The sequence below is a fragment of the Juglans regia genome, chromosome 9, assembly GCF_001411555.2.
Source record: "Juglans regia cultivar Chandler chromosome 9, Walnut 2.0, whole genome shotgun sequence".
NCBI lineage: Eukaryota > Viridiplantae > Streptophyta > Magnoliopsida > Fagales > Juglandaceae > Juglans > Juglans regia.
Window position 1 is genome coordinate 20,464,031 of NC_049909.1, and position 25,700 is coordinate 20,489,730.

Here is a 25,700-nt window from a genome sequence, read left to right on the forward strand (position 1 = left end):
ATTACGTGGCATAATATATCGCGTTTTCCGAGCCAAAGTGCAGTTAGGGTTGCAGGAATATGTGAACTAGGTATCGTAAAAAGATCATCAGTAATCACGTAAATAAAGGACAAGGATCCTCTAGCTCGTACGTGTTCGAATTATCTCTCTAATACGTCCACACTTACATTACATGACATGCAAGGGCTGATGTTCATGTAATAAAAGGATTGATCTCGTAATCAGAGAGTGCAACTTAATTTTAGGCATTAATATTCTCAAAGTATATAATTAATTAGGAGACAATTGCTAATTGCTTCCAGCGGATGAATATACAGCAATCCGAATTTGAGATTACTATAAAAGGACGAATTTATAGGATGGAAAATGTTAAATGTACTTAAGATAAAAAATTTATAAAAAATTTATTTTTTCATCTGTTAGTTATTGATATGTTGATCAAAATCATGATATTTGATATTTAAAATTTGAATTTTAAAAGAAAATTAATAAAATAAGTCTTGTAAGTAAAATAGTAAGTACATCATGTAGCACTACTGATCATGATTTAGGATTATTTGAAATATTACGTGCTAATTATTTAGATTAAGGTTTGGTGAGCACAGCAGATGAAGACGGCCTGCATGACTTTTTCTTTTCTTTAAGGAGACAAGCATCTCGTGCCATATCTTGTAGGGCCAGATGGTATGTGCGCAGCACTCACGGAAGATCCAATTGGCAGCATGTGTTTTACGAGACAAAATGTATATGCCTACATATACATATTGCCAATTGTAATGGCCACGACACAACAAGAGACAATTACTTAATAACTTCAATAACTTCGCTTCTTCAAATCGAAGTCAGAGGTACAGCGAGACACCAGCGAACCATGATAGCTATCTGATGCGGACCTCTTCTCCTCGGAATTGAAAAAACTAATTTGTTGAAGAATTCTCTTTTAATTTTCCATCTCCAAAATATATTGATCTTTTGCTGGTCAAAGTAAAGAACTTAAATGTTTACAATCGAACATGAAGATCATCGCTACAAGAAAAAAGAATATTTATGAAGAATTATTTGAGATAAAAATGATTATTTGTTACGAAAATAAATTTATTTTAACAGAAAAGTTATTTTCACAAGAAATAACTACTCACAAATAAGTAATTTTATTTAAACAAGTTTCAAAGCATGCTTTCGGTTCAAACCGCTAAGTAGGCCGGGCCGCAACCTGCACTCAAAGCAACGGTTAAAAACAGGCAGAGAAGATGCATGCTCTAGAAAAGTAATTATTAGATAATCAAATCTCATCAATATTATAATATAACATTCAAATAACTCATCAGTATCATGTTTATCATTCATGGATGCTTTACTTCTTCAACATCAAAACAAAACGATCCACTTGAATTTAAAATTAATGCAAACGAGCTTCCATCAAGGCTCAAGTGACACAGACATATTCCGGCCAAACACTTATTACCGCCCAAAGCTTAAAAAGGATTAATTTTTAGAATAATGCTACTTAATTTGACACTTTCTTTTGACACTTCATTGTGACATCTGATCATGTATTTTAATTTTTTTTTAATTTAATTTTTACTTAATAGTTAAAGAAGTAATTATTAGTGTATTAATATTTTTTTAAATGTTTTAAAATGATAAAAATAAATTAAAAAAAATAAATAATTGATTTTGGCCAAGTGGTAACTTGTAGCGGGCAGATATGAACGGTAGAGTAGCACCGCTCTAATTTTTAGTATTGGAACAATGCAACTCTTCGTAATAGATCTCATAATATTCGCTTGATATATACTCATTTGTACTGCGACATGTTTTAAATGGCTCCATATAATATAAATTACTCAAATGATAACTACTTAAAATGTGTCCCATCAACTAAACGACATAATCGAAGACAATTAATAATATATATATTTTTTTTTTCTAAAGATACCCCTAATTTTGGTGGGTCTTCCCTGCAAATTTCGGCAGAAATATTGAAAGTAGCATGTGGTTGCAAGTCGGCCATGAACTCTGAAAGGGGGAGGCCTTCAATGTTGAAAAAAGGTTGCTGTTAGTCTTTTTGGATACTTTTTTTATATCAGTAAAATCAAAAAGGAAATGATGTTTGTGGGGTTATGTCTGATGCAAAACAAAGAAGCCGAAATCCATTTAACTTTGAATGAGCTCAAAAAAGGTTTGACTATGGGACCAGCATGGCCGACATGATCGCCTACAATGCTTTTTATCTTCACTACCTTCTCAAGTTGGTGATGCGTCTCTCTCGGCCTTGAGCGAGATCATCACTGTAGATGTAGTAGTAGTACTACTGCTGCTGCTAGCTGCTGCTTATTCATCATCCCCCAGCTCGAAGCTAGCTGACATCTTTTGATATATTTTTCGCCCTTCAAAAATCAAAATAAATAAATAAATTGGTATTATTAATTAACATGTTGTGGCCGACTTGACTAAGTTATCATATCTTCATCTAATCCACTTTGCAGCCATGGTTCCCCACCCACCTTTCAGATGGGAAATCCTGAATATCTCTTAATTGCCAATCGACTAGATTATGATCAACATGATCACTGTAATTCGATTTGTTATTGTCGCTCTAATTAAGAGTGTTTTTTTTTTTTATCTCTATAACTTAGGAATATTAGGTCTTCATGAGTTACATGACCCGTAATTTCAAAAGGGCCAAGACTATACATTGACGTACGTACTAATTAGCTGGATAACACCTGTGATTTTACTTCTTGTGATCTTTGTAGTGGATCGGCCAACATCGATCGAATTGAGCCATCCTGTTTGCTCTAAACAGTATGGATGTTCAAGTGATCTCAACCATCATTTCCTAATTCCCCACTGGGAAATATGATACTATGTACTTGTCCAAAAACAGTTAATTTAATCAACATCCTGATCGATGTGATCAGAAATAGTAGCTAATTTAGAGGTTAATTAGATCAAAAAGTTATATATTCTTTCCATTTCTTTTTTTGAAGTTCAAATGAACTATAAACCCTAATTTCACGGTAAGAAAAACGTTTATATGTAGTCAATTATTTGCAACAAAAATGATAATTTCCTATCAAAATAAGTACATTCTCATTACAAATAGTCATTTTCATCACAAAATAATCATTTTTTTTATATTGTCTTATATGTGTTTCAGTCGGGATCAGATCTAAAATAATTTGAGTATGAAAAGGGGAGATTTGTTTATAAGACATTCCAATTCGAGTAGGCTTTGGGAAACTTTGCTACGTCTAAACCACAAAAAAATATTTCTTTAATGACAAGAATGAAAAGCTAGAAAACTTTTTTTAGCAAAGAAGAAAGGAGAAAGAAGGTAGGTGAAGTATAGTACTTATTGGATTGTTTTGTTCCCACATTAAGACCCTACCAAGAAGAGAGAGAAGAATATATATACACGACCATATATAAGAAAATCTTTCTTTAAAGATAACAAAATGATAACACAGTGAGTAAAAGAACGAAAAGGAAGGTAGGTGCAGTTATTTGATGATTTGGTTCTCAAAACGTCTATGAAGAAGAGGGAACGAGCATCCAATGAGGTTGACAGAGTTATATCTCTTTTCTACCTGATTAAAGAAAGCTGCTCTCTCACGGACCCCCTGCAATAGGCCAGGTACGTACGTGGGGACATCTCAAACTTGGGAATTAGCTAGTGATCCACCAAAGATATATATGTCTACCCAATTATAATCATGGATGGTTTGTTCGATCGATATGCCTTCTCTCTCTTCTACGGTTCTAATCATCAATGATCAATCGTTGGCCTGACTGATTGTTTGTTGCATTTTTCATGCATTTCTCTAATTACATATAATTGCAGCATTTTGAATAAGTTTTATTTGCTTGCAAGTTTGTATAGAGGTCTTAACATTATTGACATGAAAGAACTTATATGTCCTGTTAGCAGTATGAAGATTATAGAATGTGACATCGGACATAATAGTAATTATTTTGCAAGATAGTTTCAACAGATAATTTGTAGGGAATGAATACAAGATAATTGCCCCAAACACAGAGAAAACGACTCTGATGTTCAATTCAAAATTGTCAAAATCCAAGAATGGCCAAATCAACTCACAAGTCAGGCTATAATAGTTGAAAATCGATCATATTAGAATTTTACTAAAAATGAAAAAAAAAATCTCAATAATCACACCAAAAATAAATACGTAATAAAATAAGTAATCTGCCAAAAATCTAACCCAAATCGGGTTCAGGATCACTTCCTAAATGATAAATGAAATATTACCATAAAAAGTAAAAAATAACTTAAAATAGGAATTTAGAGGGGAAAATAATGGATTTTGGTTTCAAAAAAGATGCACATACGGTATAGCTGGGTGACCATGATGTGCGTACTGAAAAGAGCTTTCCGAATTAAGATCATATACACGATTTTGATACTCATAATCAAAGTTATGGTCAAAGTATCAAAAAGAGCCTAAAATTACCCCAATCAAGGAAATATCACAATTTCCTATTATCTTTTTTTATTTTTTTTAAGAAGATGATAGTATCTCAATCAAGGATAGATTACAATTTCCTGCCATCTTTGCACTGATCTGCCACCTCAAGGTATTTCAGTGCAGTCAACGTACAATCTGACAACTCAGCATCATTTAACTCGAATCCTGATGCATCATTTACACTGACATATAAATATATATTTTTTAATTGTATAAATTGCAGAAGTAGTACTTCTCGTGGAACTCCTGCCATCCTAGCTAATGCCTATATATTAACACAGCTCGCATATGGAAGAAGAGCTTGAACAAACACTTCGAGAATTGTTGAATAGATGCATTGAAATTATTATTGCTGTCATATATATTGTATGGGTATATAGTAAAAGTTTCGTTCATCAATGTCATGGTAGTGTTGGCGATCATGATATTGATTAACAGTGATGATGATGATGATGATGATACGATAAATATAATGGCCGTGGTGATGAAGATTGAAGATGTATAGTTGCAAAGAGAGATAATGGCCGTGATGGTGTTTCCTCGATTGTTGTGGATTGGTGGGCAGACATGCATGACTTTAGTTACAAACAACAGCGACAATGGTATTCTTAAATCTATGGATTTGAAATTCTTTTAGACATTGTTTTGGACCCCCAAATTAACTACCTTTGCATATTTTGAAGTAAATTAATTGAACCCAAATGATTCCTCAAAGTGAAACCAAAATAGTTGACATTGCCAACAAGAAGAGAAACCAAAATAGTACTTTTTGACAAGAAAATGGGCTATGAGCCCAAGATATGGGCCAATTTTCTTAATCATGGGCTGAACTTTGCTTTAAGTAGTCAGCCCAGTTTCCTACTTAATATTGGGACGGCCTTTTAATAGTAATCAACGTGAGGGAGAACGCGTGACGGTGACGCGGGGATTACACATAAAATGGTACAAGAGTCCGGACCCATACAGAAACTCTTGTTCGACGTTAGCCACGTGTCGGTATGAATGAATGTGAAGTGTGAACGAAGGAAAACCTCGTACATTATAGTCGGCCGTCAACAGATTTTTTGTGTACGTGGCGTGGAATGGATTTGATGCGCATTAACTACTACGTCACCGGTTCACGATCGAAAGCGACGTCATGGAACTCGACGGGGGCTCCTCGCATTGTTCTAGTAACTAGTGAATACTGTTGACATGATTTGGGAGTCTCGAACTGTGAGCCAATCTACTGAAATCTGGCTGCTTCAGGTTTTACATTCGCCTTTGTAATTTTCTCTCAGCTTTTAGAATTGCCATTTTTTTTTTTTTGAATTGCGATATATTTGCATTAAAAACATATTTTCGAAAAAAATGCAATAAACTCAAAAATTAATATGATTTAACTTGATCTGTTAAATTTTTTATAGTAAAAATAATTTTATAATTTTATATATCATATTAAAATATATGAATTTATAAATTATTCTTAAACAAAAATTATGTTTAAAGTGTTTATCCAATCGTAAATATAATTTATACAGTGTAGGTCTCGATATTGCAATAAAATCTAAATATTATTTGTTTATATAGTAAAATAAAGATTTGTTTCATCAATTACTATTTATTATCTCCTATTTTATATTTTATAAAAAATATTATATATCTTATAAAAAACATTCATATTAAAAAATTATAAATATAAAATATAAAAATAAATAATAGTTGATATATAATAAATCACGTATTAAAATGATCTCACATGACCAGGCCATCATTTACTTATATTTGCTGGTTTACGTGCGTGGTGCTGCTCTGAATAATGCAATGCAACAAGTAGTATTTGAACTGGCCTCCACATTACTAAGAAAGTAAGTAACTAAATAAACGTGCTACTTTTAAGTACTAAACTATATGCCAGGTCATCACCTTCCAACACGTTTCCTACACTTGGTTAGCACTAAAATAGTTTAAGCAAGCTGGCGAGAATGGTAAAGACCATGTCGCAAAAAAATATCTTTTTTAGCTTTCGGCTGTGCTCCAACTGAGCAAACTCCGCGTCCGTGTCCAAGACGCACCCACGTGTCGGAATTACCTTCGACGCTATCTATAAAAGAGCCTCTCTCTCTGATCGCTTATGCGGCTTAAAGACAAACAAATCCAACATCATTCGCAGCCACCAGAAAACATTTGAAAACTTCGTACATTTGCGGCAGTCACTCTCCAATGGATATTTTCCGCCAATACTCAGACCCCAATCCATTTCGGCTGGACCTAGTTTTAAACGACAAGCCAGAGACTTCCTCGTTGTCTGATGCCGGCACCTTCGAGCGCCGAAGCCGTCACTCAGACGAAGAGGTTAGAGTACTAGCTTCGAGCACGCCCAAGAAGCGTGCGGGAAGAAGGATATTCAACGAGACGCGACACCCAGTGTATCGCGGAGTCAGGAGGAGGAACAAGAACAAATGGGTCTGCGAAGTGCGCGAACCCAACAAGACCTCGAGGATATGGCTCGGGACGTACCCTACCGCGGAGATGGCAGCGCGGGCACACGACGTGGCCGCTTTGGCGCTCAGGGGAAGGTCGGCGTGTCTCAACTTCGCCGACTCGGAGTGGCGGTTGCCTATGCCGAGTTCAACGGACGCGAATGACATAAGGAGGGCAGCGAAGGAGGCAGCAGAGTTGTTTCCACCGAGAGATCATGAGTTTGGAGGGGATTGCGGCGAAGAAGCCGGGAAAGTGCTCGTGAAGGATTGTAAAGAGATTTACGGGAGTGTTCATGATCACAGGGTGGAGGCCGAGGAGGAGAAGGCTGTGCAGGAAAATGCGATTTACTTGGACGAGGAGGCCCTGTTCGACACGCGAGGCTTTCTAGTGAATATGGCCGAAGGGCTTCTACTATCTCCACCTCCTTGTCAAGACGAAAAATTGCAATGGGATGACATGGGAAGTGAGGCTGAGTTTTCGTTGTGGAGTTTCTCGACCTGATAATTAAGCTTGTACAGCTTTCAGTTGTAGCAAAAATGGCGGAAAAAAAAAAGAGAGTTAAAACAGTGTCTCTCTTTGACTTCATGCGAATGCTAATGCCCCTTTTATCTTGGCGGTACAGAGTTAAAGCATAGAAAGAGGAAATCTCAACAAAAATATAAATAAAATAAAATAAAATATAGGCAGAAATATATGTATCATGGAGCTGTAAATTTTTGTGCTGACCGAATTGGTAGATTTGTCGGCTGAGTGTAAGAATGGTTTTTCTCATAATTGGGCTTTGACTTGAATCTTGCAGCCCTAGGCTGTTTATCTAACTTGGAGACACCATGGTGGGGTCGCCTAAGAATACGTGGAGGGCTTCCACGCCACGAGTTTCTTCAAAACGTAGGCAGAGGGAAGATGTCCATTACTTTCTATGAAAGTAAAAGTATATAGGTACAAATTTTTAATAGATAAATATATAACGTAAATTTTATATTAAAATATTTTTTAAAAATTATTATTTATTAGTATAATTTATTTTATTATAAAAAATTTATACAAATTTAACTATTTGAAACTAGAAGAGATTCTATTGCACTATTTTCATCATATTATGTTGATGTCATTATTTAACAATCATTAATATAGTTTTATTTTTTAATGTAATAAATCCAAATATTATTAATAATATCATCTAAATATAATAAGATAGGAATGAAAAACAGATCATGAATATGATATGGGATATAAAACTGATGATAAGCTACTAATAGGAAAAAGCTAAACGTAGTCAAGGTGGCGCACGGACTGTGCACCCCATCTACCTAGAAAAACAGGGTGTTTTCGTTTAAAGGATGTGGGGCGTTTCCACTTAAAATGAAATGGTGTGTTTCACTCTTCCTCACCTTTTAGAGAGACCTGTTGGAGTGGAGAAGAATATCTTAGACAAAATAAGTAATGAGCTCGATGTCTCTGAGGACCTCGACTTTCCACTTGCACTAGTAATATAATAAATTTACATGAAATTTTTATAATAAATTTCATTATTTAAAAAAATATATATATGTAAATTTTAATATTTTAAAACTATATTTAACATTAATATTAATCTCGTTGAAGATTACATTTCCCAATTGTTGAGTCATAGACTAATTTTCTAGTGGTCGGCGTCGTTGAAGATTACATTTCCCAATTGTTGAGTCAGACTAATTTTCTAGTGGTCGGCGACGTGAGGGAGGGAGCGAGAAGTTAGGCTAGACGGTGCTTTCGTGTTTTGTTGTCTGTGTTTTTTTTTTCTTTATGTGATGTGACATGAGCAATAGGATTGAACGGTAATACAGAAGCGGCACAGTAGTACTACCACCATTTACAAAATTAAGCCATTGCAGAAGCTCAGAAACATCCTCGATCCTTTTCCTCTCCAAAAGCAGATGTCGTGATGATGAGGTCGTGCTTGCGAGATCAATGGGCTTCTAACTTGATATGCCTGCCTGTAGGGGCCCCTACACTACTGCAATATTATGACCCACTAGTTGCAAGTTGCAAGCAACCATATACTTAAACCTAATGGGCTACAATCCCTGCCATTAAATCTACCTTTGTCACCGACTTTTTGACGATCGATGCATCTGCTTTCGGGTCGTTCTGCAGCTTTAATTTAATTTGCAGCTCACATGTGGAATAAATGTGTCAAGAGGTTTCTACCGGTGATCTCTTCCCGTGGTGAAAAGGCCTGGTTCATGAAACTTTCACCCGGCCGTGTTCTCTGTAATAAACGAAATTACATTGAAATTAATTAACTTTAATGTAGCTTAGATGAATATATATCAATTTTTATAAGATAGCACTCGGGGAAAAAAATAAAACATAGTGCCGGCTCTCCTTTCTCGATTTTTTTTTTCTGGGCACTGTCATATATGATAAATATACCTAGCCTGCAGGAAAAAACATTGAGGTAATTAACGTTGTGCGATAAATGTGTAGCATAAAGGACGTGCGTGAAGAGTGGACAGTCTGCATGGAAGATGCCATATCATTATCATATTCACATTTATTAATATTTCGTATTCGTCAGAGTACTGTAAAAGTAAGGAGCTGGTCAAGTAGTGCATGCTGGTCTCAGTACTCCTGCAGTCCAAACCCCAACAAACCATTTTGCAATAACCATAGCCAGTAGAATTCAAAATTCAAACATTATAATAACCAAACTTTGAAGATTAAAAAATTCACCGGTCAGAAGTAATCCAAGCTTCTTCTTTTTCTTCTTCTTCTTCGTCTCCTTCTCCATTCTTCTGCCAACTGTTTAATTCACACTCTCTGTCTCTCTAATGGGTACGTAATTTGCCCATTCACCTTGAGATCTTCACTCCACTGGACATAACGTACCTCTCACTTTCTAGCCCTCTTATCCTCTCTTCTATTCTCCGCACATAAATCATACACTTCGTCTCTTTATAGCTGTAAATTCCTCTCACTGGGTTTCTGCGTAAGGCCACTGAGCTCGCCTCTGAAGGTGAATTTATGGAGCCTCATCCATACACATACTGCTGCGATATACTTCAAATACCACAGCTTTTTTCGCAATCTGATCTATCTCTTTACAATCTCTGAATTTCCTAGCTCTCTCTCTCTCTCTCTCTCTGTTTACCGACTCAAAACTCTTCAGCTACGTTATAGCTTTCGTCACTGACTGGCGTCTTACAACTTTCAATGGCATCGACTGCTCCCTCCGATGATCAGAAGCTGAGAAAACCAATTACGATTCAACGGAGGCCGTTCATGCTTAAAGATTACCTCAGGGATGATCTCCTCAACTCCTGTTCGTCCAGCGGTTTCAAATCGTTTCCACGCCGACAATGCTGCATCACCGTCCGTTTCCTCCTGGAGGTCGACTTCAAAGAGAACAAGAAACAACGACTTCTCCGTCGAAACCGTTCTAAGGTGGCCGCTTCCACCACAATGTCCGCCCTGCAAAGAGCTTCGAAGGCGGTGATCAGCGCCTTCAAGAAGAGACTTCCGCTTCAGTTCCTCAAGTCTCCGTCCCCGTCCCCTTCCCCGCCCGTACAAAACATTGGTACTAGAAAAGAAACAGCGCCCATAAGCCTCTGGCGGAAGCTCTTCTTCAGACAGAGCTTCCGGAGGAAAGTCATGGACAAGGGAGGGGGCAGTACCAGACGGTGGAGATTGTTTCGTGAGATGCACAACGAAAAAGATAAAAAATCCGATCAGGACACGCATGATTCATCCACCACTAGAGTCGGACGGAGGGTTCTGTCCAGCGGTAACAAGTGGGCCGAAACTCTGAGCGAATTCACTAGTTCGGAAACCAGACGGTCTTCCAGCGGGAAACCCGAGAGTTCAAGAGAAAACGACGTCGTGGATGGTAAATCCGATTTTCTTGAGAATAAGGACAGCAATAACGTCTGCGAAACAGTCGGTGAGTACTCTATCTCAGGAGCGACGGCCACTACTTCCTCCGGAGCTAACGAGAAGGTTAGAGTTTTTTATTTTAGTTTTTGAACAGAAGGTTAGAGTAGAGTTTTTTTATTATAATATATTTTAAGTAGAAATGATATTTACAGATAATTTTGTACTCTTAAAATGTGACACTCTCGCACAGTTTTTAAAAGATTAATAACTTGGACTATTTTAGTTTAGTCTAATTTTATATTGAATCTATAGTTTAAATAATCAATTCTCAAATTATTAAAATTAATCCAATTCAAAAACATTTTACACGTAGTACTCACAATATTTTTCAACTCAATACTTATTTACACGTAAGATTTACTCTTTCTGATCAACTTCACAGAAATATATCTAAACTTATATTAATATTTAAATATATCTAAATTCATCTTAGATGAGTTTCACAAAACTCATTTTACCATTTCAATTTACTTATATTTATAAAGAATTTAACTCATCTAAACTCAATTCAACTTAACATTTAAACAAGACCTAAATTTTATATCCATGCAAAAAAAATTATTTTTTAATAATAGATCTTTTTTTTTTCAGAGAAACTTGCTGCTCATGTATATTTTCTCCTACTGTATATAATATATATATATATATATATATATATATACACACATTTGGATATTTTTTAATTTAAAAATATTAGCATGCAGTATTGGTGGGAGAATATTGATCGAGTTCTTGCTGGGGCCGAGGTTGCTTTCAAATTTTGTTAGCAGATTAATAGGTTTACGGCTTACTTCTCACTTTCCTCTGTCGGCAACATAATGGAGTGGTTTGGTTTTATTACATGGATAAGGAAATTAGGGAGGGACCTCTTTTTGGTGGTTTCGTCTGAGTCTCTCTCTCTGGTTAACAACATTGTACGTAGTAGGATGTCTAGATCTTGCCCTAATGCAGATCAATATTTGTAACATATTTAAGATCAGGTTGTCTTGATTAAACTAATTGACATCAGGAGTACTGGCCCAACGAGGAGAAGGAACAATTCAGTCCAGTGTCCGTGCTGGAGTTTCCATTTGAAGTTGACGAACGCACCGTTGATGTATATCCTGCCTGTATTGAAGGTATCTATTAATTTCTTTCTAAATTTGATAATTGAAGTGATTTTTTTTAAAAAAATTTAGTTTTATCCATCCCCTACCAATTAAATACTAAAAGGGTACACATCCTCCAGACAATCACATGCCAAAAAACTGAGCTATTTGAGAGGAAAAATGGATATAGGATCCATATAATATATGTTTCTGACAGAAATGTGAAATGTGATGGACAGGGTCGAAGCAAATTAAGCTTAAGCACAAAACCCGACGGTTCGAGTGTCTCGCTCAAACAGAACCAGTGAACTTAGAAAAACGTATTGCGCTTTCTGAGCCGAACCAGGAAGCTACTTATAAATCACTGGAGCAACCTAATTGCTCATTGCCCACCCTGCAGGACTACGACCTGTTGGAAGACCACAAAGAAGATCATGAGCAAACAGAAGAAAACGCTGAAGATCAATTATTTCACCTCATCGACACAAAGCGCTCGCCAAATGGTGTTATAATCAAGGCAGATCACAATCCGTTGTTGGATTTATTTAGGGAGAGAAGTGAAGAAAACCATGCAAACCGTGCGAGCACAACAAGATCAGGGAAATGTAATGAATTTGAGCATGAGTACTACTTATTGTCGAAGGTGGCTACAGAAGATTGGCTGAGTGGGAACCCACGAGAATTAATGGTATTGGGATGGGAGGTGAAAGATGGGAGAAAAGCGTATCTCAGGGACATGGAGAAGGGTTGGAAGTGGAGGACATTGGTTGAAGAAAAAGAAGTTGCATTGGACACTGAGGTTGAGGTTTGGACTTGCTTGCTTAACGAGCTGGTACTCGACCTCTTTTCCTCGTAAATAAATGCTTTTGGATCACCTCTCTCTCAGTATTATTTTGTTCCCGTGGAGAAAAACGGTGAACATTTCCAGATCAATAGGGTATAAAAAAGAAAAAATTTATTTATCATTTTAATTTCTATCATCTTCTCATTATCCATAATGTGACATTAGATGATACATTTATAAATAAAATATAATAAATAATTTTTAATCATCTAATATCATATTATAAAATAATAAAAAATAGTGAGAATTGAGACGATGACGAGCATTACTCACAAATGAATGAGAAATTTTGGCAACCAATAGCGCGGTGACACGGATTGGTGATTAGGCCGGACCAATCTAGAAGCCCAACTTACTTTTGAATCTCCAATTGGGCTACCAAAGTGGGACCAATTATTAATCACCGATCTTGACTTAGGAGGCCGACAACTCTGTCTTGACTCTCAAAGCCTCGTATGCCAAATTGGGCATCCGTCCGTGTGAACAATGTTGTTATTTATAGCACTAACACGTAAAAATGACGTTCACCTGAAAAAAAAAAAAAGATAGTTGCAGATATTTGTAGATATTTTTACGTATTCTAAAAAAACAGATAAATTTAAAACTAATATGAATTTTTTTTAATGATAACCCACTTTTGTTAACATTGAATATAGGTTGAGAAAATCAGTAATAAACACGTGGTGGCCCACACAGAGAATTGAGACCAAGTGGGTGATCTCACTTACTTGTGAGATATTGGTGTCAATATATATCGTGGCCTTTCTTTTCGCATTACTTACCTTGCACGTGCACTCCTATTCTTTAGAAAAAGATCAAAAGAAAACAAATTCATATGGATATCTACTATGGATCGTGGAAGATGTTTATCCTAAAGTTGTTCATAATTTCAAAACATAAAGCAATTTCTTATGTAAATGTTTATGAATAATTCTATATTGGTAACACACTCAAAATCGGTGTAACATCATTAACATGATGTTGATTGCATGAATTCTACGTCCGAGATTTTAGGGGTAACAACTAATAAGGTTCAATGTTCACAACCGATATCGTATTCTTCTTGTCTAACTCTTTTTTTTTTTTAAATATTTTCGAGCAAATATATTAATTTATTGTATATAAAGCATAAAATTCACGTCACTTTAATTATAAGATTTAATTTATAAAATTTAAAATTTATCTTTTAAATTAAATTATATCATAACTTAATAATATAATTTTCATATATTAAACATCATCAAAACACACAAATCGCACCAATGAGAGGAGTGGAAAACTTGGCATTATCCATCATAAGAGCATGTACTCAAGTCGCTTGTAAACAGTTTCTTTCTCCTAGTAGTAGTGTTTTTATCTCGTGGTATATTGCTTCATTTAAATCGCGGGCTTCCCTACTTTTAAGCGGCGAAGCCGGCTGCTGATTTCCAAAGACCTCTGTGTGTGTCTTTCTCTCCTAATTTTTTTTTCCATAAAAAATGCCATGCAACGCTGATACATGCACTTCTGCTTGGTATATTTGATCGGAGTTCGCTTGAATCAACGTTACTTTATTTTCTGTTTGCGGTGGAAACAATCCGAAAGTCAAACTCTAGGAGGAAAAAAAATGAAGACCGAGTACCAAACTAGGTCCCTTATTGGGATTTCCCTCTCCGATCGGCCTATATGGTAGCAATTCCTCATTTGCTCTTCTGGATTCTTCTTTGGCTACCTAGTTAATGGCATATGCGAGGTTTGTCCATGCTAAGTTGACTTTTTTCTTTTTTACTCTCCTCTATGAAAAAACTTTCTTGATGGTTTTGTGAGGACTTGCGATTGTTCTGGGTTTAATTTTAATGGGAATTTTCTGTTTTGATGGTTGGTCGTTTCTCAGGATGTGTGCTTGATCTTGCATGTGTTAGGAATTTTGGGTACCCTCTGTTTCGTTGCTAAGAATGCGTGGGACAAGAAAACAAAACGCATTTTCACGTTATTTCGAATTTTGGAAGATAATAATCTGTCTATCTGAGTGGTGATTCCCTGATTTGGGATTGTAAATTATGGGGATTTTAAAATCCAAAGTCTCAATTCGCTTCTCTTTTCCTACGTTTTCTATGCAACCAAACAGAGACTTAAGGCTTTTGCAGTTTAGCCTTCCGCATAATTTCTCAAATTCATTTTGTGCTACAAATTTTGTGAGAGGGGTCTTCAGAGCTATCTCGTACCATTTCATTTGAGTAATCGTTATTTCTATGTTCTTTGGCTACTGTTTAATTGGAGTATATCTTTTTCTTGTCTGCGCACTGATGTGTTATTTTGGTGATACCAGGAATTCGTGTATAATCGGCTCCAGTTCAGGTTATCTGGCATTGCTACCATTGCGAATTTAACTTTTATGCATGACTTCGATTTATCCATTGTGTCAATTACCTAGTTTCTTGGTTTCCAGCTATGGCTGGTATTTCACCTTTGTGCAAGGATTTCTCTACCTGATACTCATATACTTACAAGGATTCACCACCAAGCAAATGGTGAACCCTTGGAGGACATACGTGAAACTCTCTGTTGTTCTTATGGGTTCTCATGGATTAACAAAGGGGTCTTTGGCATTTCTTAACTACCCAGCGCAGATCATGTTCAAGTCAACAAAGGTAAAAGTGAAGGAATCTGTAGTTTCAAGTTTTACCTTTTGCATGCTGAACAGTGCCAAAATTTGTTGTAATTTTGGCTTGTGCATCTGGTATGGTTCAATTTATTTTTGAAATTTTTTTTTTTTTTTGGTGATTTTTACAATATCAAACAGCATTCCACCAAACCATTAAGGTATATACAAGGATATGTATATTACCAAGTCTAAGTTTCCATCCCTTTTTCTAACATATATTTGATGATTGTGTAAGAATTCAGGTCCTGCCAGTCATGGTAATGGGTGCTTTCATTCCTGGCTTGAGAAGGAAATACCCAGTTCATGAATACATCTCTGCAATGATTCTAGTAATTGGTCTGATTCTTTTCACCTTAGCAGATGTTCACACATCTCCTAATTTTAGCGTTATTGGTGTTGGAATGATAATGGGTGCTCTAATCATGGATGCCTTCCTGGGAAATTTACAAGAATCAATTTTTACCATGAATCCCGATACCACACAGATGACTAATAGGCCCTTGGGTTTATGAATGCATACGTACATATAATTCCTAAAAAATCATTATCTATCTTTTTTTGGTTCAAATTATAAGTTTGTGTTTATTATTCTACTGACAGACAGAGATGTTGTTCTGCTCAACAGTTGTCGTGCTGCCTTTCTTGGTTCCACCTATGATCCTAACAGGAGAGCTGGTTGAGGCTTGGAATTCTTGTTCTAAAGTAAGGAAGATGCGGACCTCGTACATTACTTTTTCCCTTTCTAATTGCATTTTACAGCTAGGAATGCTTTTGGATTCTTAAGTCACACAACAACGTGCCCACTATGGCCACTTAAACAAATTTCTTGACTATGTCAATGAATTAGTAGTAGTCCATTTCATTAGTTTAGTTGATGGTGAATAGAACTTCACGGCTCTAAATCAAGAGGGGCATTTAGTAGTTGAATTGTTCACAACTCCTCTCAATTCATTTTATCTAATCATTACAACTTTCTCAAATTCCCACATAAAATAAAATAAACAATTCAATTTTTTCAAATTACAAAACAAAAATAATATTAAAAAAAATATATTCTAACAATATTTTATTCAACTTTTAACTTTAATCTCAACTCATCTTATCTGCGAAAACAAACTAGGCCTTAAGGTTATGAATTCATTAGGCATTTTTATGACCATAACATCATGAATTGGTTAGACAATTGGAATTTGATATTTCATTGTTACCCCTCCTTATTTTCTTCTTTGTTGTTCATCATTTACTGTCCTAATAACTTTCATTAGCGTTTGAAGCCATGGCCACATTTATAGGGCAAGTCTGTTTTGTCTCTCATTGCCTTCTTTGGAGCTGCCACAACTGCTATGGTATATTTATCCTTCGATCTGTGTTTTGCTCTATCGATTATGTTATTTTTTAACATTATAATGAAAACCTCATAAAACTAGTGGTGAATTCCACTATAATGAAAACACTTAAAGCATCATATCAGACAAGTATCTATTTTATCTCCAATTGCCATCTCTAGGACTGCCACTGCTGCCTCGGTAAATATATATATGTGTCCTCCAAACTGCATTTTGGTATATCGATTATGTTACTGATTAATGTTATAATGAAAGTCACTTAAAACTAACTGAGAATTCCATTATATATCTCTGACACAGAATTCGAGTTACGCTATTGTGTTTCTAATGGCATTTGATAGAGTAAATCTGTTTTTATATGATCTGTATTGAGGGCATTTCTCCCTTACGTACCTTACATGAAAATATTATCAGTGAGGAGTGTTTGTTCAATACTTTATGTTTCAAATGGTGTTGGGACATTCAATGAAAACTACTCAAGGATCATGGAAATGCCCTCTACTATAGATCTTAGGATGTTATAACAACACATTTCATGGAATTAACTATTGTGGTTTTGATTAATGTTGGCATGTATGTCACTCTGTTGTTGTCATACTTGATATTTACGAAGCCAATAACCGAACAACATGGGATAAGACTATTGCTCATAGCCATGGGAATCGTTCTGTACATGTTTGCCCGATTACAAACTTACAGGTCGGAGTGCAACGAGATCCACCTTCGTGAAGCAGAGAAAACAGTCCATCAAAGTAGAGAATAGCCTGCTAGAAAATGAAGGGAGTGTGGAGGAAGAGAAACGGCCCTTAGTCTGAACATATATGCATATTAATTTTTCATTTTTCTAATTGAAGTCCCCATAGAAAGAGCATATAGTAGAATGATATTATCCATTTTACTAGGAAAATTGATTGATTTAATAGATGGAGCTTGTGGAATCCAGTTTTCTTAAACAACATGGAAGAAATCTTCAAAACTTTTTTGTTCCTAAGAATCGCAAATCAACCTTGTTTGAACATTGTGCATTATTTCTTAGGCTGCTTGTTGTTTTCATAATTAAATCAAATGATTCGACTTTTCGACAACTCTCGTTTTCATATACTTCAACGAATCATTTTTGCATCAAATCGGTTTTACCAACCAAACAAGTTGGAATCTTTATCAAAAGCTTATCAACTTTTCAATATCCTTCAACCTTAAAGTCTCGTTTTTTTTTCCCAATTCCTCTCAACTCATCTCATCTAATCATTACAACTTTATTAAATTTTCATACAAAATAAAATAAACAATTTAATTTTTTCAAATTTCAAAATAATAATAATATTAAAAAAATATATTTTAAAAAATTTTATTCAACTTTTAATTTTATTCTCAACTCATTTTATATGCGAAAACAAATAAGACCTAAATCTTAAGGCAATCTGGGATTTATTTGGTTAGAACTCAACCTTAAAGCTATGAAAATTTTTTCTTATTAGTCACTATTTACTACCTCATACCCTACACTATATGAAAAATATATTCCATGCCTTATGAAAAAAAAAATTATAAATATAGAATGTGAGAGTGAATAGTAATTATTGCATAGTATTCCTTTAAAGTTATATATATTCCTCCATTTTGGATTCAAAATTGGGTTAAAACTCCTAGTTGGAGGCCCCACTTCAAGGCCTTTAAAGACACAGGCCCACATTAATTGTTGGGTATTTGTGGTGGGCCCCTTAGGTGATGGGCATCCACAATTTTCATCTAAAACAATTCCAGCAGCATGTGGCCCATGTGGACAATGCTAACCTCCCATGACTATCCAATCTGACGGCTCCAATTGAAAGTTTGTTCCCCACCTGATCCAACGGCTCCAATCCCTCATTCCAGAAAAATTAATGAAGATTTGTAAAAAACAAAAAGTCTCTTTCCTTTCAAGCTCAGTGAAGCAGGAAGCAGAAAGCAGAAATTTTTGAAAGGAACCCTAAGAATCATTCCTTTTATCACTTCTAGAGCTTTTGGAAGAACCCCATTGACAATCATGAATGGAACGAAACGCTTCGGCGCATCCGACTCGAGCCCCGACGCGAACGAGACGGCCGTGAGTATCCGTTCTTTCCTCTCCCTCCCTCCCTTCCTCTTCTCTCTTTCCTTACTTCGAACATCCCTCATTTGGATTACTAGAATAGAAATAAACTAAATCTTTGAATCTATTTGTTTATTTGGGGTTCGAGAATATATAAGTTTCTGTTCAGGCGACTTTGGCACGATAATTTCGATCAAGTTTGAACCTGTTTACTAAATAGTAAGTACTCGAGCAATATAAAACGTGAAGTTTTCATTTTTTGATTTTTTTAGCTACCTTGTAGAAGGCTTCATTTTTAGAATACGAATTAAAGCTGGGGAAAATACCCAAGAAAAATATATATTCTTATCATTCTTTGTATAATCGGGTTTATGTATAGTTCTGGTAGCTTCTGAAGTGTTATACTTTTTTTATTAGTAAAATTTAGGCTCAAATGAGCAATATTAACCCCAATTCTCTACCTTGATGTTTGTTTGAGCAAGACTCGGAAAACGAGGGAAGTGAAGGGACTTGAAAAGTAAAACTATACTGCAGTACAATTTAGGTGATTCGTCCCAATTAATCTGGTTGTTGAGAAAGTAGTTCGTACTTGCTAAGTGGAGTATAAATTTAAAAGCCCTTTTAGTGATGCGAACCCCTCCTATGGGAAAGAAAGGAGCCTGTTGATAATTTTTTTTTATGACTAATAAATTTTTTTTTTATCAACAACTGCTCTGGTTTAAGTGTTGGTCGAGGCTTTTATTTTGTAATAGTACATGTGGCAAAAGAGCTATGTTAGTGGGTGTTGATGGAGAGCTTAATGGAATCTACACCTCTCAGCCCCAATGCATGAACAACCTGGCATCACTTGCCATGCATTTCCACATCATGCTGTTTTCATGAGCTCTTGAAGATATTGTAGGTGTTAAAGAAGAGGAGAAAGCAAAATTGAAATGGTTTCCAGAAATGGGGTTTTTTTAGTGTTCAATTGTTAGAATCCTCCAGTGACTTGCAAAATGAATACACAATCTGTTGGAGCTTAAAAAAATACTGGTGGTTTTTTCTTTATAGAGAAGACAAAGGACTGCTGATGGCTGGCGGTGAGACTTTATTTTCATTTTTAAAAAAAAAAATTAATGTGGATGTTTTATGTTTGTTTTTGTCCTTTATATGCATGTATGCGCCCAGTTGTCTTTTAGATTGTTTTTTAACGTCACTGACTATTTGGAGGCTGAATGGTATCTGTGTCAAATGTGATGCAGTTCAGGAATAAAAGAGTAATGGCAGGATCTACCTTTGATGTACCCAGGGCTGAATCGTCTCAGTGGTTGGCGGCAACAGCTCCGTTGGATATGCAACGGGCTAACTCATCTTGGCAGCATGTGAGAGCTCTCAATACCCAGTTTGCAAGGTCCAATATTCTTCCATCCATTTTCTTTTCTTTTTCTCCCCATTTTGACAGTGGCATTTATCGTGTAGCCTGTGGCTATTCTCGAAATCTACAACGTAATTTTACATCATCGTGACTTGATATTTTTCATATCTATTTGGTTCAAATACTCTTCCATGTTCTATTGGTTTTCTGCATAATTAGTTGCATTTCCTATCGTTAGTATTTGGACCTTTGTTGTTCTCGATCTTATGTCCTGCAGAATTGACTCTAATATTCCCTACTGCAATCCCTGGATTTTTTCTTTTTTGAATAGTTGGGTGCAAGAACAAATGAAGAACCACCCGGATGAACTTTGGGAAGATGGTGTTCGGGACTACCTAACTCATGCCTCAAACATTATGGTAATTCTAAACAAATTTTACTTTATTCAGAAGGTTTTTTTTGGTGTATTTTTTTTGTTGCAGTCCATATTTGTACGTAAGTATGGATACTTATATATAAGATGAGATTTTAGTAACAAGTACAAAGGATGAATCCCAATACACAGGCAGTATATAGGATATCCACCTAACTAGCAGAGGGAAAAGGTGTTAGACATTCATGGAAAGTAGAATTAGAAGACTCTATACTATTGTGGGCCATTATCCTATAATGTCACCGAGCATTAGGAAAGGAGGACTTGAGCTTCAAGACCATTTTGGACCTCTTTGATGGTTGAAGATGATAAAATCCCAAAAGCTAAATTAGACAGATTATGTTGATTATTTACTGGATTTAGTTTATGTTAATATATGAATGCAACTACATATTCTTTACTGGATTTACATCTGCATATTAGGCATTGACGTCAAGTGATGGAAACTCTGGGCATTTGCCCTATTCTAAGTCTGGTTGTTTTACTCAAACCTGATGATGATGTTATTCTCCATGGAGCATGGTGCATTTTAGTATTGGGGGTTGGTGAGCATTTTCAGTTTTGGATATGATACTTGCAAACTTAAAAAAGATACTTCTTTCAAATCTCCCTTTTCAGGACAAGTTCAGTGATGTTGTCAAGTGGCTCAAAGCTAACACAGCGAAAGGAAATAGCTTGTTCACTGTAGAATCTCAAAATAGTGAAAATAAAGTGGTGTTTGATACCAACAATGGGGACATAAAGTTATCTCAAGAGAAAACTGGGTTTATTCCATCAGGCACCACTACAAGGTTTGCAACATCATGGAGTTCTGGAGTATTCTCAAGTAGTCAAACCTCTGGGTTTACTTCAGTGAGCACAACAGTGCCTGTCTCAAGTTCCCTGAGCTCTGGAGTATTTTCAAACGGTCAAACTCCTGGATCTACTTCAACAGGCATGGCTACAAACTTTGCAAATTCATTTAGTTCGAAAACATTTTCAAACAGTCAAGCCCATGGATCTAATCCAGCAGGCACAACCACAACCTTTGCAACTTCATCAAGTTCTCAAGTATTTTCAAACAGTCAAACTCCTGGGTTTACACCAGCTGGTACAACTGCAAGCTTTTTGAATTCATGGAGCTCTGGAGGATTCCCAAACATTCAAAAGCCTGTTTCATTTGGTGGTAATATTTTCTTTGATTTTAACAGAATTTCTTTTAGGATCTCTAACAGAAGTGACATGTATGTTATTAGCTTTACGATGCTTAAGTTAAAGATGGTGCTCGCAATGTTTCCACTTTTTAGTTGAATCTGAACCCATCAAAAAATCTATACTCTAGTTGAATGGTAAATGTGTATTTTGTTACAAGTTCTATAAGAGAAAGTGATGCTAAAGTGGACTCAAAAGGTACACATTGAGAATTACGCCAAACCTTTAATATGGTATATACCTGAGTTTCACAGGGTAAGGGTATGTGGTCATTAAAATTGGGATGTATTCTATTGAAAAGCTTAAAGCTTAAAATACAGACTGACTTTCCTAATTATTTCCATCTACCATACTATTTTTAATAGAGCTGTATGAGTTACTTTGATATATTTTTACTTTCAGGAAATCAAAGTCTAGTCACCGTTGCTCAAAGTCCCATTCCAACTAACCGTGACGCTTCAGATGATGTGGATGGCGGTGAGACAATGAAATTTTTAGTCTGTTTTTCTTATTAATTTAAGTTTAAAGTCCTTGCATCCATATCCAACAAATATTGTCCAATATGTTATGTTTCAACTAAAATAGATTAGGTTTCTAGAGCTACCATCCTTTATTTGAACTCAATTGAAGTAAGTGAACATGGGTTTGACCTTTTAAATAAAGTAAATGATAAGTTTGGAAAGCTATTGATGGACAATATTTTGGGACATCTGTCTCCTTTGCTCCTTTGCTGATATGCAAATGAACGTTCCTCTTTTTTATAGAAAATGAATTGGACCAGCCTAGCAGTCCATCTGTTAAAAAGTCTGAAGAGAAGGGTATAGTTGTAGTTCATGAAGTCAAGTGCAAGCTTTATGTGAAGGTATTCAGTTCTGAAAGCTTTTTCTGATAGGTAAAAACACAAGTCACACACCCACATGGGATTGGCTGGTAACGTCACCTCCATCTCTCGCTTACCCAGAAGGAAATGCCATTTGATCTAAAGACGATTGGCTTCAATTGTGGAAAGTTGTATGATATCATCTTATGAAGACAGCATCAATAGATTTCTTTGTTTTGCTATTAATTAATGCTGCTCACCTATATTTTCCGTTCATTTAAATCATCCAGTCAAGTGATCCAGCAGATAAAGATGCATGGAAAGATAAAGGCACGGGGAAGCTTTCCATTAAATGCAAAGAGGGTATCGACAAGGGTACAAAAGAATCTAAACCAACGATTGTTGTTAGAAATGATGTATGTTTACTTACATTCATTCGCTTTAAATATTAGATTTGGTTTACTTATCAAAATATATATATATATATATATATATATATATATATTAGATTTGGTGTGAAAATTTTATCTGGAAAAAGGATTTATTTGCCTCATTTTGTTTTAACGATTTTTGGAGTGTTGGGTTTGAGAGGTAGATGAGTGAAATGGCAAACATTTATGTTTCATGGCTTGTGAAAAAGCAAGGCACACAAGCTACATATTAATTGAAATGTAATTATGAGACGGTAGCGGGGGTTGCTGCTGCCTGCTGATCATAAAGTTGTTTTTTATCATAAAGTTGCATTTTCGTTATACAACTTAAGATTTCTTTCAGCAATATTCAATGAACACGTCTTTTTGGTGCTGTTTGGTGTTCTGGTTGTTAAAATTGCATGATAATTTATTGCAACCTGCTTAGATTTTTCCAGAAACAACTTTCTAACATGGCTGTCAGCTCATCTCCTCATCTTTTCCATCATTTGACCCTTCTTTTGTCTCCCTTGTAATTTGTTGCTATCAGTAATGTTTTATAGTTGTTTTTAAAAGCACATGCATAATGTTGTTGTGGTGGTTGATTCAGCATAGTGTACTTTAAACCATTGTTAAATAAACCTTCTGTAACCTCAACTGTTTGCAGGTTGGGAGACTGCTGCTTAATGCACTGATATATCCTGGCATCAAGACAAATTTACAGAAGAACTCCCTTGTTGCAATATTCCATACCTCGGTAAGAACATTATAGCGATGCATATTTACATTTTTCAATTACATTTTTAGTTTGTTTGTTTGTGGTTTTCATACATTAGTGGTACCAGAAAGTAGCCTAATAGAGCTTAGGATCAAATACTAAACTTAAGTGAACCGCAATTTTTCCCACAGAAAGGAAGTGGATATAAAATACTTTAGGCAGGCATATGGTTCCAAGGATAGTGACCAAAAGTAGTTGGGAGCTCTTGCCTATCTCCTGGTTGTTTCCTATTTGATTACATATTTGGTTAAGTTGACCTATCCTTTTTAAATATTACTCAAAGAAAATCATAATCTTAAAAGTTTGATATATCTTTCGTGGATAATCAAATAAATTCATCTTTTGCGATTCTCTCTTCAAAGTACTTTTTTTTTTTTTTGGTTGTTGGCGGGGGAACCACCCCACGGCAGAGCCCTTAGGACTCACCCATGGAACCTAAACCCACAGGGAGACTAACAAACAACACACTGCCATGGCCTCCCACTTGAATAGCAGTTTGATCCCGGGGAGAATCAAACCTATGACATGGGGCTTATGCACACAAGTTCACTCTTACCACTTGGGCTACCCACGGGTGGGTATTCTCTCTTCAAAATGCTCCAAATATAGTGATATATTTTATTATTTCAACGCTAGTAAAGTGTATATAAATTTATTTTCTGATTTTATATTTGTTAGGTGCATGCTTATAACACATAGGCATGTAGAAACCCATACTCTTGCCTTGAAGAATTTTTAACACATAGGTATTCTCTCTTCAAAATGCTCCAAATATAGTGATATATTTTATTATTTCAACGCTAGTAACGTGTATATAAATTTATTTTCTGATTTTATATTTGTTAGGTGCATGCTTATAACACATAGGCATGTAGAAACCCATACTCTTGCCTTGAAGAATTTTTTAGTCCTGCAACGGAACCTGCTTTATTTGAAGTTAGTTTGTATTTCTGAAATTCGTGGATGTGTTATCAAATAATGACCTAGCTGTAACAGATGATTGGTATCAGTTATGCCGTAGTTTTTTTTTCCCGAGCGGAAGTTATCCTTGAAGCTATTGTGTGATAACTTATATCGTGCATAGTGACATGTTTGGTTTCTCTTGATTTTTGTAGGGTGATGGTGGTGATGGAAATAATGGTAGCAACAACAATAATGTTGTGGCACGTACCTTCTTAATTAGGACAAAAACAGAGGAAGATCGAAATAAGCTGGCCACAGCCATTCAAGACTATGCTCCAGCATCTTGAAAATAACTATAAGCAACGTCTTATTGTATTAACTATTACATCGAGCTTCAACATTGTAATGATGTTGCAGGTGACACTCTTTTTTCCCCACAATATCCTTTTATAGATTTTCATCCAATTACTTGTGTTGGGGCTCCATGACCCCACAGGGTTTTTTTTTTTTTTTTTCCTGATTAGTCTAAAAAATAAATGTATCTAGTCAGAGGCCACTGCACTGTACCAGAAGAGGAATGAAAGTGATTATGTTTTGCTGTGAAATTGGAATATGATCTCTTTGTGCCCCATATATTATCCTTTTGTGTAAATAATAACATCATTGTTGTCCATTCATTATTCTGTGATAGTAAATCCATCTGGTTTGCTGTTGTGCAATATCATCCATGGCTTTTTCTTGCAAGATTGAGAGATAGTGATTGCTAATAGACTTTAAATGATAATAATAACCAATAGTTCTTTTGCTCTCGCATTGCACTTGTTTTAATGTAATAATATCATCCATGGCCGGTCTTTTGCTCTTAAAGAAGTTTAGCAGCGATTTAAGGTAACTGGAGAGTGAGGCTATAAGCCTGCAAGTATTTTCCTTTTTAATTAAATACTCTT

At 35.6% G+C, this 25,700-nt stretch overlaps 3 protein-coding genes and 1 pseudogene across 6 annotated transcripts; all 4 read left to right on the top strand.

Moving 5' to 3' along the window:
* The first annotated feature begins 6,623 nt into the window (after nucleotides 1-6,623).
* Nucleotides 6,624-7,509, top strand: LOC108990835 (dehydration-responsive element-binding protein 1A-like). Its single transcript, XM_018964934.2, has one exon. It carries the CDS (start codon nucleotides 6,696-6,698, stop codon nucleotides 7,455-7,457), a length of 762 nt encoding a protein of 253 aa, XP_018820479.1. The 5' UTR covers nucleotides 6,624-6,695; the 3' UTR covers nucleotides 7,458-7,509.
* A 2,096-nt stretch (nucleotides 7,510-9,605) lies between these two features.
* Nucleotides 9,606-12,950, top strand: LOC108990847. The gene is made up of 3 exons (XM_018964942.2): nucleotides 9,606-10,934; nucleotides 11,881-11,989; nucleotides 12,199-12,950. The coding sequence occupies exons 1-3, from the start codon at nucleotides 10,152-10,154 to the stop codon at nucleotides 12,813-12,815; spliced, it is 1,509 nt and encodes a 502-aa protein (XP_018820487.1). The 5' UTR covers nucleotides 9,606-10,151; the 3' UTR covers nucleotides 12,816-12,950.
* Nucleotides 12,951-14,308: 1,358 nt separating this feature from the next.
* On the top strand, nucleotides 14,309-17,748 carry LOC108990841 (annotated as a pseudogene).
* A 960-nt stretch (nucleotides 17,749-18,708) lies between these two features.
* On the top strand, nucleotides 18,709-25,430 carry LOC108990872. 4 transcript variants are annotated; one of them, XM_018964978.2, is made up of 9 exons: nucleotides 18,709-18,879; nucleotides 20,106-20,254; nucleotides 20,550-20,637; nucleotides 21,270-21,816; nucleotides 22,245-22,319; nucleotides 22,607-22,704; nucleotides 22,953-23,078; nucleotides 23,740-23,829; nucleotides 24,966-25,430. In XM_018964978.2, the coding sequence occupies exons 1-9, from the start codon at nucleotides 18,820-18,822 to the stop codon at nucleotides 25,098-25,100; spliced, it is 1,368 nt and encodes a 455-aa protein (XP_018820523.2). In that variant the 5' UTR covers nucleotides 18,709-18,819; the 3' UTR covers nucleotides 25,101-25,430. The 4 variants fall into 4 exon arrangements, with proteins under 4 accessions (XP_018820523.2, XP_018820524.2, XP_018820525.2 ...); XM_018964979.2 differs by having other exon boundaries at nucleotides 18,723-18,879; nucleotides 20,111-20,254; XM_018964980.2 differs by lacking the exon at nucleotides 18,709-18,879 and adding an exon at nucleotides 19,007-19,083.
* The last annotated feature ends 270 nt before the right edge of the window (nucleotides 25,431-25,700 follow it).

Bases quoted from the DNA above. Each gene is read 5' to 3' on its own strand.
- LOC108990872 (XM_018964978.2), top strand. From the start codon at position 18,820: ATGAATGGAACGAAACGCTTCGGCGCATCCGACTCGAGCCCCGACGCG. The intron at 22,705-22,952 runs GTATTCAGTTCT...TAAATCATCCAG, and splicing joins AGTGCAAGCTTTATGTGAAG to TCAAGTGATCCAGCAGATAA. The intron at 23,830-24,965 runs GTAAGAACATTA...TGATTTTTGTAG, and splicing joins TTGCAATATTCCATACCTCG to GGTGATGGTGGTGATGGAAA.
- LOC108990835 (XM_018964934.2), top strand. From the start codon at position 6,696: ATGGATATTTTCCGCCAATACTCAGACCCCAATCCATTTCGGCTGGAC.
- LOC108990847 (XM_018964942.2), top strand. From the start codon at position 10,152: ATGGCATCGACTGCTCCCTCCGATGATCAGAAGCTGAGAAAACCAATT. The intron at 10,935-11,880 runs GTTAGAGTTTTT...AATTGACATCAG, and splicing joins CCTCCGGAGCTAACGAGAAG to GAGTACTGGCCCAACGAGGA. The intron at 11,990-12,198 runs GTATCTATTAAT...TGTGATGGACAG, and splicing joins ATATCCTGCCTGTATTGAAG to GGTCGAAGCAAATTAAGCTT.